General features: G+C 40.4%; 1 protein-coding gene across 5 annotated transcripts in view; it reads left to right on the forward strand.

Moving 5' to 3' along the window:
- gria4b (glutamate receptor, ionotropic, AMPA 4b) overlaps positions 1-16,233 on the forward strand; it is a 120,632-nt gene that overhangs the window by 79,722 nt on the left and 24,677 nt on the right. For 4 of the 5 annotated variants that reach the window (XM_066646688.1, XM_066646689.1, XM_066646686.1 and 1 more), the window contains exons 7-11: positions 2,124-2,291; positions 3,646-3,750; positions 8,062-8,172; positions 13,594-13,800; positions 15,627-16,000. In XM_066646688.1, the coding sequence (XP_066502785.1) occupies positions 2,124-2,291; positions 3,646-3,750; positions 8,062-8,172; positions 13,594-13,800; positions 15,627-16,000 (965 nt within the window). Of the gene's footprint in view, positions 1-2,123; positions 2,292-3,645; positions 3,751-8,061; positions 8,173-9,408; positions 11,658-13,593; positions 13,801-15,626; positions 16,001-16,233 lie in introns of those variants that run through there. The other variant, XM_066646690.1, reaches the window with a different exon arrangement.

Raw genomic sequence — 16,233 nt, forward strand, 5'->3', positions numbered from 1 at the left:
AGTGGAACAAATTAACATTGGATTAAGTGACAATAACAGGTCAGAGCAGTCATGGGCAAAGGTTCATGAAGCAGATACACAATGTTAAAGGTATGGGATTGGGGTTAGATCTGTGGCCATTGGTCAAGTGTTGATATTAAAAAGTAAACATAATAAAATGTGAATAGTTCAGTGTTTTGATTCAAAATGCACTTTTCTAGGGAAACTTGTTGAATCAGAATTGTTCACAGCGTGAATAGAATCAGACATCTGAAGCATTTTATGGCTCTAAAAGATACATCATAAGAAACTGCTTTAAATCTCAAAGACTAATTTTAAAGCACTGGGACAGGGACAAAATATGCAAGTGGGAGAGCATTTAGCCCGTTTAAATACAGAGGCAATAGTGGAAATATTATATCTGAGTAATGACTCATACATTTTTTTTCAGTCTATTTGAATTAAGCAGTGCTTAATTGCTTGAATGAACAGCTAGTCCCTGAATTACATATTTAATATGAAAAACTCAGGTAATCGGCCCATGACTCAAGGCCGATGACACACAGCCAGCGTAGAATAGTCCAGCGTCACAGCACACGTCACACTCACTAGGAGTATCACAACAAAAGACAAACAACAGGAGAAAAACAGGGGCATTCAATGTGAGACCTTTAAAAAGAACAGTGCTATTCAGGCTCACATCCTGGTCTGGTTCATTGGCCCTGTTTCTGACCTGGGAGACATACTGAATGTGTGTGTTTGTGTGTGTGTGTGTGAGTGTGTGTGCGCGTTCGCCATCTCCAGTGATTTATTCTGTATCCTTTTATCACAGCATGGGAAAGAGCACAGCCCCTTATTGGCACAAACCCCCCTCCCCACACTCACACACCCCAGGCTGAACAGGCAGTGTGTGAGAGTGCAGTGATTTCACATGCTCGGCCTGCTCCTGATGTGTACAATGACAAGCTTGTGCGAGACTCACAGCTCAGACTCCTCAACGCACCACTGCTTCATTCTCTCTCGTGCGCGCTCTCTCTCTTTTGCTCCATCGTGCACACTCTTTCTGTACGTATCAGTCTCTCCTGCCTTCACGCGTTCACACATGACGCACTAGCTGAGCCCCATTTTTATGCCGGAGATGTATGACGTTATTTCTGTAATGCAGCTGTCCTCTGCAGAGAGAAAGCCTTTATATCTGCTGGACAGGCTTCAGAACTGTGCTGCCTTGTGCTGTTTGAATCACAGAAGTATTTTGACTAAACATCCATGTGTCCACTCGTTTTGTCAACACATGACATTTAACCAGGCTTGGCAACACAGGGGGTCATGAGGGGGTAGATGAAATATTGTCCCCTCTCAGTTTTGCATTCCTGTTATGTCCTGCAGGACAGCCAACACTGCAGTATTCACAGATGTCACACGGCAGTTCTAGTGCAAGCAAGCAACTCCACATCAGAACTATATACACCTTACAGCCAAAGGCTTGGGAACACCTGCTAGTATAATGTCTTCTGAAATGTGGGATAATAATAGGACATTGTCTGCATTTGCTGCAGTAAAGCTTCAGTTCTTCTGAGTGCTTTACACTTGATGGTGGAAAATTTCTATGAAGACATAATCAGCCATTAACAAAGTCAGGAACTGACAGTGAATTACAGTACCCACTCCAACCCATGCTTCAACACTCCAGTGAAAGCAATAACCATTTCATCTGTTCTTTCCTTTCTTTTCTTCTGCTCTGTTGCTTTTTTGATTGTGGCACTGTTGATCTTTTTGGGGTCTATCTAAACAGCACAGTTATGGGGCTGGGTAAACTGGATGAAGACAGCAGACTTTGAATTTAAATTTGACTTTAGTTCCCCCAGTTATTATCCCTGCCTCTGTGTATATCTTATACGCAGATTTTGTTTTCTTTTTTTTTGTAAACCCATTCTTTTTATTACATACAAACAAAGTGTGATACATTATTTGTGTGTGTGTGTGTGTGTGTGTGTGTGTGTGCGTTGTGCCTTTTCATTGACATTACACTGACAAAGAATAAAATACAAAGCCAGGGTATGGAAAGGGTTGGTAAAAGAAAATACAAGCACTGTATTGGATGCTTGGTATTTATATGACCTTTATCTGACCTTCTCTTTCCGCAGTACACCTCCGCTCTGACATATGATGGTGTGATGGTGATGGCAGAAGCCTTCAGGAATCTACGCAGGCAGAAGGTGGATATCTCCCGCAGGGGCAATGCTGGAGACTGCCTGGCAAACCCCGCAGCCCCATGGAACCAGGGTATAGACATGGAACGGACCCTCAAACAGGTTGGAAACACTGGAGGGTGGAGTTGAACAGTTAATATCAAATGCTGAATAGTTGTGTTAATATGCAGCATTGCTGTGATGTTCCTTTTTCATTAAAAAAATCATTTCAAATGCCCATTACTCAGAGGTCTCCAAAATGTTACAAACATCTTAGTACTGACCTTTCTGTCAGGAGATCACAAGTTTGATCTTTGGCAATGCCACGCTAGTTGTGACCAGCAGTCCAAAAGAGCTAAATTGGTGTCACTCCCACTCCAGCTGGGTAAGATGGCTCTCCCTCTACGCCCTTGTTGTGCAAAAGCATTCTAGTAAAAGCAAGCACAGGGATTGAGTGTTCTCCTGTAAGTGTGTTGAGTTTTCCAGTTTCATTATTTTTGAAAAGATGACATCACATATCTTGGAGGAAGCATGTGCTAACCCTCACTTTCCAACTTGATGTGTGTCATAGGAGTAGAGAACACATTACAAGTGTTAAAAGTACTCAGTACTAGTAGCAAGGGAAGAAAGTTCTGTCTGTTAATGATAGGACTTTACTAGATTGATTGTTTTGCTTGTGTTGTGTTTTCAGTTGGACCCCAGACAATATAAGTGCATGAATAAGTTTTGGAACAGATGTGGCCTTGTTTGTTTCGGATTTTACTGCAATGGAGCAAGTTTTACTGCCCCTAGCCATATATTGGCATTACAAGATTAAGTCTATCCCTATGTTGTGGAATTAGACATCAATAAAATGAAAATTGAAAATTGTAATAAAAAAAACTTCTTTTACTGTGTGAACTTTGAATGTTTTGAACTGAGCTATGAATTTATCCTTTCATTGGATGAGTGTGCAAGGAATTTGTCTCTGTAGAATTGGACCTTACATTCATGTTCATTGTAGAATAAAAACATCCAAAACATAGCCACAATCACAGATTTGTCCTTACCACAGGTTGTAAGCAAAACATTGTCAGGGGGCACACAGTAAAGTGACTTTATAATTTGTTTGAAGACTCAGCCTTAATGTGTTAACTGTACTGAAAAGGCCAAGACTGTGCTAATGATTAACTAATGGCACATCATGCAGAGGAATAGGGCTCAGACTACAGGCAGGGAAAATTGTGTGAATAGGTTGAATTAGTGATGACATGCAGTGCTAATGAAGTGAAGTGTGGGTAAGGGTCAAAGTTAAAGAGGCATGTTGGACAAGTTGGAAAATGCACAAAGCCCAAGCACAAAAACAAGTTGGAACGAAGAATGAGAGTAAGTGAGAGAGAGGGAAAGAGAGACAAATGTGAAAGCATAGAAAAAAAAGCAGCTGCGAGAGGCAGCAGTTGGCTAGGCAGTAATTACATTGTTTATCGCCGCAATCCAGGTCCGGCTCCAAGGATTAACAGGAAATGTCCAATTTGACCACTACGGGCGCAGAGTCAACTACACCATGGATGTGTTTGAGCTGAAAAACAACGGCCCCAGAAGAGTAAGATCACCGTCATGCCTTTGTCTCACCAACAATATTCATAAATATTCACTGCATTGTAGTAAGTAAATGTGACTGCACCAACAGAGAAAATGTACGTGTATTCCTGCCCTATTTTTGTGCTTTGTCTTTGGTCTATCTGCTTACATCTGCTGAGTGTCTTTTTCACACTCTTTACTCTGTGTGTTTAATGCTCTGTGGTTTGTTTGATGCAGCTGTTTCAGAAAGAACTATACTGATCAGCCTCATATTTGTTTTCATCTGGATTGCCTCTGATGCTGCTGCCAGGTTTCACGTTGTGTCTGGTGTACTTGAGGATATGGATCTTTACACACACCAGTACATTTTATAGAAACATTAGCTCTTTAGGGATTCATTAAAATTCTATAAGGAATGTAAAGTCTAAGATATACTAAGTGACTACTAAAATGAACGACTGATCTCCATCATGCCTGTTTAAATGGTGTGTGTCCTCTCTTGCAATAATACCAAGGCCATGGCATATTATAAAGGATTTGTGAGCACTTGCTCTTTTCTGTTACTATTTAAGACAAACCCTTTTCTCCCTAAGTATGAATGCTACATTTGTTATGATCTGAATAATGTTTTAATTGTTTAAAAACAGTCCGATTTGAATGACCTCAAGCAATTTAACTCTTACATGTATACATTTTTGACTCATGATATAAACCTCACCCCCATTACTGCTCAGTGCTTTTCAAAACACCATAGTAAATATATAACTGATATTAGGGGTGCAAACCTCAGTATAATTCAACAAAAGAATGCATACCTGTACATTAGGGTTAAGTCTGGCCCCTGAGCCAAATCTGGCCCTCATTAAGATTATATTTATATTTATAATTTCAAGAGCGAGGGAAGTATTTGTAGTAAAATTTGTTGGATTTTACACTTTTTTGATATCCTGCAACAGTTAATGCTCTAAACTGAACTTCAGTAGCTAATAAGTATAAACTGTTTTGTAAATTTGTGTTTTTCATATTTTGAATATACTGTTATGAATAATTCATGAATAATGTACTTAGAAAGAGAGACTAGCTCTTAAGAATTGGCCTCAGTTGAAAAAGTTTGGACACCCCTGCTGTACATATTTCATTTGGAGTTATGATTTTTTCTGTAATATTAAAATATAGTTTATAAAAAGAGTAGTTTTTAGGGTCAATAGTGTAGTTGAATGGTTACTGTTAGATGCATTTTACAGACCTATACAGTACTGTGCAGAAGTCTTAGGCACCTTAGATAATTATATATATTTAAACGAATGCCTTCTCAGTCAGCGTGGTGCTTGTATAAAGTTATATATAATCACCATAAATACAAAAAAAAATAATAATCTAAAACAAATAAGAAATATGGGCGACACGGTGGTGCAGCAGGTAGTGTCGCAGTCACACAGCTCCAGGGACCTGGAGGTTGTGAGCTCGATTCCCGCTCTGGGTGACTGTCTGTGAGGAGTTGGTGTGTTCTCCCAGTGTCCGCGTGGGTTTCCTCCGTAACTTGTAATGTTGGGCGTTATTTGTTGTTTCTTTGTTTTTTAGCAAATAAACACTTACTGCGCAGAAATAAATAGCTTTTTAAATCTCATAATCTCTGGTGCCAAAACCTTTGCACAGTACTGTATTTATTTGTTAAAATGACCAGCAGATTTTTTCTACACAGGTTTACACCTAACATCCCCATCTAATTTACATATATATCAAGATTTTAACAACCTGACATGTGCAAACTGATGACACAAAATCATGGACTTAAGGGTTAAGCTCAGAGCTCAGTAAGTGCTCTAAAGGTTGCTGTCAGACACATCTCCTCTAAAGTTGTGTGGAGGCCCTGTGTGGTGCTTTATGGAGTGTGGCGGCTGCTGGCTGCTGTGGAGCCATGTGCCTGGGGAAGACTGATAGAGGGAGGCTGGCAGGGAGGCGGGGAGCAGAGAAGGCTGGTTGCCTTTAGGGAGCATCAATCAGGCAGACTGAGAGACTGCTACTGGCCGAAGCTGAGAGGCTGCTGCAGGCTGAGAGGCTGATAGAATGAGAGACTGAGAGCTTAAAAAAACCAAGAGGCTGGGAGACTGAGATACTAGGAGGCTGCAAGAGTAAAAGATTGAATGTCTGAAAAATGTAGAGGCTAAAAAAAAATGTTGAGAAACTGAGGGGATGAAATCCCAAAAACCTGAAAAATCAAAGAGAATGAACGGCTCAAATACCGGAAACCACAGAGACTAAAAGGCTGCCAGGCTGAAAATGTGAGAATCTGACAAGCCAAGAGACAACACGACAGAGAGAACTGAAGACTGAAAAGCTAAGTTTGAGAACCTGAGATTGCGAATGACTGACGACGAGCTGAAATGCTGTAAGGCATAGAAGACCCAGAGACTGCTGCAGACACAGGCGATGCTAAGAGGCTGAAGGTTTGAAAGACTGCTGTAGCCACATGCAGCACTGAGAGACTGAGAAAGGGACAGAATGAGAGACTGAAATTCTTAGATGAGACTTGTATCACTGCAAGGCTGAGAGACTGTGCCAAATACACACCAAACAAAGATGACATGAGTCTGTGAAAAGCTGAAGGACTGCGAGACTGAGAGGGTAACAGTGAATGGCTGAACACCAGAGACAGCTACAGTTATTTAAAGAAACTGAGAAACTAACAATGGTTGCAGACTAAGAGGCTGAACGACTGCTGTGGATGCAGGCAGGACTAGGAGACAGAGAGAGTGAAGGCCGGAGTGGTTGAAAGCCTGCTAGTCAGCAGCTAATAAAACTGCTGCGGATGCATTCACGGTCACCTGGCTCCCCCCTATCTGCTACCCCCTGGAGGGACAGACAACAGACCCCTTCCACACTTCAGTCATCCTGCACTCAGAATAATGTCATGTACATCAGCATTATAAAGAACAGAGCTCATTAACATTATCAGTCTTAAAGGTACAATATCTAACAACCTGGTTAAAGAGACGTTAACAGAGAAACATCAACAGACGTTAGAATGTTTTCAAATATTTTCGATACATAACTTCCAAATCAGGGCAGCACGGTGGTGCAGCAGGCAGTGTCACAGTCATACAGTTCCAGGGAACTAGAGTTTGTGGGTTCAGGTCCTGCTCCGGGTGACTGTCTGTGAGGAGTTTGGTGTGTTCTCCCTGTGTCTGCATGGGTTTCCTCCGGGTGCTCCAATTTCCTCCCACAATCCAAAAACACACATTGGTAGGTGGATTGGTGACTCAAAAGTGTCCGTAGGTGTGGGTGTGAGTAAATGTGTATTGCCCTGTGAAGGACTGGCGCCCCCTCCAGGGTGTGTTCCTGCACCAAGTGATTCTGAGTAGCCTTCGGACCCACCGCACCCCTGAATTGGAAAAGCGGTTACAGATAATTAATGAATGAACTTCCAAATCGGCATGAAATTACCAAACTACTACTTCAAAGTAAATCTGTAATTATCTGTAACTGCTTATCCAGTTCAGGGTTGCGGTGGGTCCAGAGCCTACCTGGAGTCATTGGGCGTAAGGCAGGAATACACCCTGGAGGGGGCACCAGTCCTTCACAGGGCAACACATACACTCACACATAGCTATGGACACTTTTGAGTCGCCAATCCACCTACCAACTACCACTTTTTTCTCAGCTTTTGGTTACAATTTTATTTAAATTACCAAAATATTATATATATATATATATATACATATATATATATATATATATATATAGTTCAGGGTCCAGAGCCTACCCAGAATCACTGGGCGCAAGGTAGCAACACCCCTGGATGGGGCACCATTGTGGGGCAACACACTCACACATTTACTCACACCTATAGACACTTTTGAGTACAACACCAACATTTGTTTTTGGACCATGGGAGGAAACCGGAGCACCCTGAGGAAACCTACATGGACACAGGGAGAACACACCAAGTCAACACACACACTGTGAGAGTCACCCGGAGCGGCACTTGAACCCACTGCAACACTTCCTGCTGCGCCACCGTGCCACCCTCCAAAGTAAATCTACATTTCATATATATTCAGTTATCCTGCACATATTAGGAATCATGATCAGGGCCGTTGATGATTTTTTAAATCTTATTTTTAAAAGCATTTTACAAAGAAAATTTTAAATTAAAATAGTGAAGTTGCACCAACCTGGTGTGTCACTTTTTTTTTTACATTTTTGTGAAAATTGTTTTTAAAAACTGAAAAACAAAACTTCTAATACATTAAATAGCACAATACTTGTACACATAAATACAAACCACCTTTAACACTCCTTCTAACCATCTAACTGTGCATCCCTCATTTAGATTGGCTATTGGAATGATGCTGATAAACTGGTTCTGATCCAGGATCAAGCCTTGCTTCCAAACGAAACCTCTGGAATGGAGAACAGAACTGTGGTCGTAACAACCATCATGGTGAGTGCCTCAAATGTTCTCTCACTTTCTTAGATGAATGTTATTCACAGTAATAGCACAAAAAACTATTATGTTTGTCTTTCATCCAAATGCTTTCACTTAATGAGGTGACCTGCTCATTTGAATATAATTTAAATTGGAAGATGTGGATGTGGCCCCTAGTGAGCTGCTTTGTGCCTAAACACATACACATGCACTTGCATTTTGAAAAGCAATGTTTCCGGTGCATTAAAGATTGGGTAGTGAAGTTCTGTATTAAGCACAATCCTGCTGTGTTATGGCTCATCATCATGAGGTTTCTGTTGTGTCTGTGACCTGTCAAACATATCAGTGTCCAGCAGAAAACAGAACTCAGGCACTTGTACTTGAGTCATACACCATACATCTTGCTGGACTCAACTCAATTCAAGAGACTTGTGAAGCTAGAGACTTGACTTGGCCTCCTATCCCACAAATTCGACTTGGACGACTTGGGTTCCTGCCATATAGACTCAACTCGGACTCCAGACTTAATTTGGATCCCAAGGACTACATTCAAATAGGACTTCCAACCTAGAGACTAGACTTGGATTTGTGCCCCAGCAAGTCTGACTTAAGACGTGACTTGGATTCACACCCCAGAGACTCACAACCAGAGATTCAGATTTACACAGCAATGGCTCAACACTTGTCTCGCCATTGTATCCCAGACTCACAGCTGTTACTGCATCTGAAAAGACTTGACTTGGACTTGCATGATGGAAACTATACTTGGTCATGCACCTCATAATCTCAAGTCTCAACAGTACATCTCTGGTTTCCAAGCCGGTAACCAGAGTTTATGTCTGCATTTGCTGCGTTTTTCAGCAGTGCCTCTGCAGGGTTGTGTGTGTGTGAGTGAGTGTGTGTGTGTGTGTGTCTGTGTCATTTGCCTTTTTCATAAATTGTGTGTGTGTGAAGGTCTTATGGTTGCCCTACATGGTGCCAAGGACACTGTGTTATGCTTTGTTTTCCTGTGTTCTGTCTGCTGTAATTGTGTTTTTGAAGCATATTCATTTTATGGGAATAAACAGACAGAAAACTGCATGAAATGGTACACGCTGTAGCTCCAGCAGCACTTTACCTTGTTCTTAGGTTATTCAAAAATAAGCATATAACCAATCAGTGTTGCAGAATAATACTAGTGACTAACAGTTGTGGATGTTGATGGAGAAAGGGAATGGGAGTTACACCTGAAGCCAATGCTCCTCTTTTCAGCCCCTGCTGAGGAATCCTCTTTTAAGAAACTGAACAGCAGCCGGACTCTGCCCAGCTGAAATGAAGCCTCTTATTAAAGCACGGACAGACACAGACCCGTTCTGAACAGAAAAGCAATAACATTGAGCCATGGACAGACACTTCCTGGGCCAAAATGAAATCCATGATGAGAAACTGAGCCATGGACAAACACACGCAAAGACAAAGCCAAGCCCTCATTAAGCAACAGAACTATGGATGGACTCTGCAAGCACCATAATGAGTCATACGTTAGGATTGGATGAATCCACAGGGGTTTTCATTTACGAGTAAACAAATAGGTTGAATGGAAATGTATTGTACTTGCATAATGAGATGTGGTCTCAGAGCATTCTTGGTGTGGGTTTGCTGTGTATTATTCTTCATTTTCACATGCACTGAGTTGCCAGTTTATTAAGTAAATCTCATACTTATTGGAGATTTTATCAGGTACCATTAACCAAACAGGAGCTCTTTTATAGATTTACGATTAGTGAGACTTAGAATTAGACTGAGGCCCATCTGTTGCTGCACATTTTCTTAACCCTGTCTGCGTTGTCCATCTCAAGAGAAAGACCACCATAGGACCTACACTGACCAGATACTGTGTGACCATAGCCAGTTCTTAGCAAATTGGTCTTATCAGAATGAAAATTACTTGTTAATGTTTTGCACAGGTATGATGTTGGGATCAATGTTGTTTTTTTTTATTTTTTTTTATCGCTGTTGTGCTGAAAATGGTTCACTGCTAAAATAATACATGGTCAGCAATGGTCATATGGTGGTCTCTTGATATTGACTGGCAGGGTTGACCAAATGTGCATAGCAACAGACACAGTAATTGTATAGTTATTACAGCTTGTGATATTAGCAGAAATTACTGATTACTTGGATATGGAAGAACGTAAAAGAACAAATCTGAAGTGCTTCTATTACAAATTAGTTGTTTTGGAAGAAAACAAATTAAAACAGGTATCAGGAAAATTTAAAAAAAAATCCCAGTTTTCAATGTTGCAGTATAGATATTGATAACTGAAAATGTACAGTGGTATCTCCTACCTAGAAGGTGTTCATATATGGAATATGATGTACCTCATTAAATGCCAATTGTTTTGAAGTTCCACAAGGTATGTGTACCTACTATATTGTACATTCTCTTAGAATTGGTCAAATCTCCAAATTTCGCTGACATTCCCAATAGTGTTTTTAGTATTCTCTGATTCTTGCTTGGTATTTCCCTCAGTAACAGCTTGTAAGGTTAGGGCTTGTGTGTGCTCGAGTGCTTTTGTGTAGCCCTTCCTGAGCCGTAATTTTGCATGATTGAGTATCCTCCAGTAAAGCATGTCTTAGGGCTGCAGATAACCCACAGCGGTAGCACAGTATACTGCAGATGATAAATTGTCTGCCTTTTCTTATACCTGTAGATTAACACGATCCTAGAATAATTCAGTATTGCTCTTGTACAAATGTATAGATGTGAGGTGAAAGCTGCATTCTCATACATCAAACAAATTCGAGATGAAACATATTCTCAGTTGGCATTCAATGAAGAGCTCTCGATTGGCTGAGGGTGAATACTTGATTCGTCCTGCTGGGCTTTATGCCTTTCATGGTTCCAGGCTAGCCATATGGCTTAGAATCATCTCAGAGAAGAAAAGCAGGTTTTGTGGGATCTTTATGGAAATGCACTTTCCTCTGCAGGCAAAGATAATGGTTTTCTATGTCTGTGGACAAACGTACTAGATTTGTGTCTGTTGTTACCTTGGAATTATAGTAATGTATAGTAGTGTGATTGTTTTAGCTTTAGTCCTTTAGTCTTTTCCTTTTTTCTAGTCTTGAGTTTATTTGTATATTTGTTTATTTCATTATTTCCTGAAGATATTAACACCATCTTTTCTGTGTTGTAATTAAATAAGCATTGGATGTCATGTATTTCAGAGTGAGTAATGTAGTCCAATGCTGCATAACCAAGTATTAAAATAATGATTTTATTTCAGAAGTGTGCATTTCAGTGGACTTCGATCGACAAGAAAAATGTTATATCCTGCTTTGTATTTGTATTGAATTATTTAAACAGCCACCAAAGCACACACACAGGGGGCTTTGCAAAGAATGGAATCTCTTTCGTTTATTTCATTTCAAGTCAAAAAGCCATTAAATAAAACTGTTCATTTTTCAGCAAGAGTAAAGAAAAAAAAACATATTTAACAGAAAATTATACAGAAGGCTCAACACCCCATATGCCATTTTTTAAATATATATTTGGAATCCCCAGGTTGTTTTTATTACAGGTTCCAACCTGTTCTTCATTTGCTTTATGTTTTGTGAAGGAATCTGCAGGGGTTTTCTCTCCTCGTCCAAAATTTAGTCTTAAGCTTTATTTGGGCAGGATTAGTTTTACGTGGAGAGCTGGGGTAATGTAATTTTACCGGTTTTTATGGATTGGCATAAGAAATCTTGGTGAAAATAAATGAAATGTGAGTACCTAATTGATTCACTCACTGCCCTCACTGCATTGATCATACACAACAGAGCCACTGGAGTTTTTAGACTGTCACTAGTGTTCTGAGAATTCAGTTATTATAAACACTTTAAAGGTAACCTACTGAGTCAGACATGTTCATAATATGTCTGTAAGCTGCTATTGTGAATAACCAACCTACAGCTTCCCGAAATTTCTCTCCACTGAGTGGTCCTTTAGATCTTTTTGTGGATTTATTACGGTGCGTTGTTCAGCAGCTGAGTTTATCTTCGTCCCGTATGTTTCATTACTATACGCCTCCTCCCAGATCCTTCATTCTCAAGAAAGCCTTGACATATGACACAATATTCCCCCACTTGTCAATTCGCACAGGATTAATATAACCTGGGGTTATTTTTGCTGTTAATTTTATTGCTTATTTTAACTGTTAAATTTATTAGTGTTGTAACATATGTCTGTTTTTTTATTTCTCAGCTTTTATATACAATTTTATTTAAATACCAAATATTATATATATTTATATATTATCCAGTTCAGGGTCCAGAGCCTACCCAGAATCACTGGGTGCAAGGTAGCAACACACCCTGGATGGGGTACCAGTGTGGGGCAACACACTCACACATTTACTCACACACTCACACCTATAGACACTTTGAGTACAACACCAACGTTTGTTTTTGGACCATGGGAGGAAACTGGAGCACCCTGAGGAAACTCACCCAGACACATCAAGAACACCTCACAGATCTCCTCACAGACAGTCACTTTGAGTGGGGCTGAAACCCCCAACCCCAGGAACCTGGAGCTGTGTGGCAACACTACTTGCCACCCCTCACATGGGCGACATCACCTTTAAATCCCTTTCATCATTACTCAGCTTCTGGACTTGCGGTTGTGCTGTTGTATTCTTTATTGCTAATAGGATGTTGCCATGGTATGTCCCCCAAAATATATAGTCAAAATTAGTTCTGTGGTCAGAAACTTGCTGATATGAAGGTGCGGAGGATGATAAACAAAATCGGTTCATTTACAATTAGGCTACACTCTATTTTTGTGAAGTTTACCTTCTTAAAAGTCTTAGATGTTTATAATAAAGTGGCCTGTAAGCGTACACATACCCACACAAGCACACACGAATATAAACGATGCTGTAAGATATGTATTAACTATCAACAACTTATTGTGTTCCCGTGGCTAATAACTATAATGATGCTATTGACACTTTGATTATGTACATTGATTAGCCATTTGTTCAGTTCTGTTTATCTTTATTGATATTCTGTACTCATTTATTGTATGTAATGACCTCTGTTATCTGTGTAATAAAAGAGCTTTTTATTATGTAATGATTAGATTAGATGTAAATCTAGATGCAATGCATGTGTACAGTGATGTAATTATGTCAGGAGCTGTTGTGAAACAGTAACTGCCTGCTCTGTTGTTATGACTTAAAATGTGTCTAAACATTTTATTTCAGTGTTTTTGCAAATACAATCCAGGCTGTATTAAATATGGATTCTTTGTTGTTTCTGTTTGTGCACAGCCTGTTTTTTCTAATGCTCAAATTCTGAGATGAAAGAGCTGCAGCAAGTGTACCAAAACAAACAAATTGGATGCCTGTATGGCTGGCTGGAGTCCTTGACTGGTTGCCAGTTTGAATCTCTTGTTTGGTTTGCTCCTTCCAGGAAGGACCTTATGTGATGCTGAAGAAAAACTGGGAGATGTACGAGGGTAATGACAGGTATGAGGGATACTGTGTGGATCTGGCTTCTGAGATCGCCAAACACATTGGCATCAAATACAAGATCTCTATCGTGCCGGACGGAAAGTATGGAGCTCGGGATCCGGAGACCAAGATCTGGAACGGCATGGTTGGGGAGCTGGTGTACGGGGTAAGATGTTTTATCAATTCTTTAACCATCTGAAGTAAACTCTCTGTAAATTCGCTCCTGTGATTAGTGTGGTACACAATACTGAACTAATATGAACCTGTCCACAAATAAAAAACTCATATATCCCATGATACAAGTATGAGTGGACAGATGTGGGCTGATGTTGCGAACAGATATGAATCTGGCTTTAATAGCCAAACATATTTACACGTACAAGGAATTTGTCTTCTGTTACATTGTAGAAAAGAAAAGAAGTTTCAGACGTGAGCAGCAGACAACATAAACACCCACATTTCCACCCACAGATCCAAAGATGATTATTTCTAACTGAAATCTGCAGATATTCAGACTGGTCAGTGATGCAACTGGGACTTCCAGAACTGATCCCAGGCCTAGGCAATCAAAATAATTATTTGATTCCACTATTACTTTTTGATCATGTTGGAAACATGAAATTATGCTGATGACATGAAAGCCTAGGGAAAGAGGAACAAAACTAATTTGCACTAGTTTTCACTAATTATAATATGATATTGAATCATCTTTATTTTGTATTCCGTATCTGGAAAACCTGAATAACAGCCCAGTGATACTGGTCTAATGCTGATGATACTGTATTTCTATAGGCAGAGTAGTCTAGGATGAACTAAATATGGTTCTGCACTGGTGAATATTTTAAAAAGCTCTGAGGTTTTTTAGTTAGTTAAATGCTTCTTTGATCACATTGTATTTTTAAATATTCCTGCAATGAGGTTCTGCTGTTATCTATCAGTGTTGTTATTAATTTCTTAATATTCTTAATTGAAAGAACTAGATCTAAGAGTTCAGAAGGTTTAGGTCTATTTCTGTGTGCGCTGAAATTGCAAGTTTGGGATAAAACATTCAGTTCAAGGACAGTCCGTTTCTGTAATTTGCTATAAAAGCCCAAGCGAAAGACAAACCCCCCACCCCACACCATGTACTTGTTCAGTAGCCTTTAGGAGTAAAAGAGCCATGGAATAGACTTTCTGTGGAGAGGCTTTGGCAGACTTTGTGTGGATTTGAGCAAAAAGCATCAGCAGTTTTCTTCCTAAACCTTCAGTTGTGACCGAGCACCCAGTGGGAGTGCTCAACAGTCCTTGCACCTCTGAAAAGTAAACAATCTTTTGCAAGCTGGTGTATATTAATGCATGTGCTCCATACAGCTGGTGTTGTCATCTTGTCGATTTATGCTGAGCATAGGAAAACATACATCCCTTTAAGTTTTTTTCTTGCATTTCCCTACAAAGTGTCAGCCTATTATGATAAACTTTAATTTCTTTTTTGGATTAGTTTTGAGCCCTGCACAGCCCAGGCGAGGTCGAGAGTGTTGCTAAGTCACCAACAATAATCGAGTTTGTGGATTTACCATGAAGAAATGCATTGCTCCCAGACCTTAGCGCCTGTATCCAATTTTTCTGTCTTGTGCTGTGAGCATATTTCTCTGAATTGATTGGTTCTTCCTGCTCCCTCAAACTCCAGCTGCTGAATTAAGCCCCTCGGATTAGCTTCTTAGTTTTTCCAGCATTAACATGCAAAGCCTTGTCCAATTAGAGAAAATGTAAAATATGATGTGAAAAGAGAGGTAGAAATGGGTGGATTATTCTTTATTTCCCCCTGCGTCACAGAGTATTGTTCAGCCAAGTGACATGCCATGCATTTTGTCAGGTTTAGTCCAAAAGTTCTAACCGTGTCATTGTTATCTTCTTAAATGAGGGCATTAACCGCTCCCATCACCAGCAGTGGCTGCTGAGCATGTCTTTTTATTTTTTTTTTCAATATCCTAATGAAACATGTTCTGGTTTTAGAAAGCGGAAATCGCTGTGGCCCCATTGACTATCACACTGGTCCGGGAGGAGGTCATTGATTTCTCGAAGCCTTTCATGAGCTTGGGCATCTCCATCATGATCAAGAAGCCTCAAAAGTCCAAGCCCGGCGTGTTCTCCTTCCTGGACCCACTGGCCTATGAGATCTGGATGTGCATCGTGTTCGCCTACATCGGCGTGAGCGTGGTGCTCTTCCTGGTCAGCCGCTTCAGCCCGTACGAGTGGCACACCGAGGAGCCCGAAGAGGGCACCGACGGTCCGCCCAGTGACCAGCCCCCCAATGAGTTCGGGATCTTCAACAGTCTCTGGTTCTCCCTGGGAGCTTTCATGCAGCAAGGCTGCGATATCTCACCCAGGTGAGCTACTGACCATTTAACCATTTCAACTCTTTAACCCATCCTGTGTGTTGGCCCACACTTCAGTTCCTCACTCCTACAACTACTTTTATAGTGCCTTCATGGCAGCAAAGCTAATAGCTGATTAATAAGCATGTGAGTCTCGGGGTTAACCCCTTGTGCCATATTTGTAGCAGTTATAGTTGGTGGTAAAACTCCAAACCATTTTACTATTATGTGAAATAGATTTGCCA

Source organism: Hoplias malabaricus, chromosome 15 (assembly GCF_029633855.1).
Source record: "Hoplias malabaricus isolate fHopMal1 chromosome 15, fHopMal1.hap1, whole genome shotgun sequence".
Classification (NCBI taxonomy): Eukaryota; Metazoa; Chordata; class Actinopteri; order Characiformes; family Erythrinidae; genus Hoplias; species Hoplias malabaricus.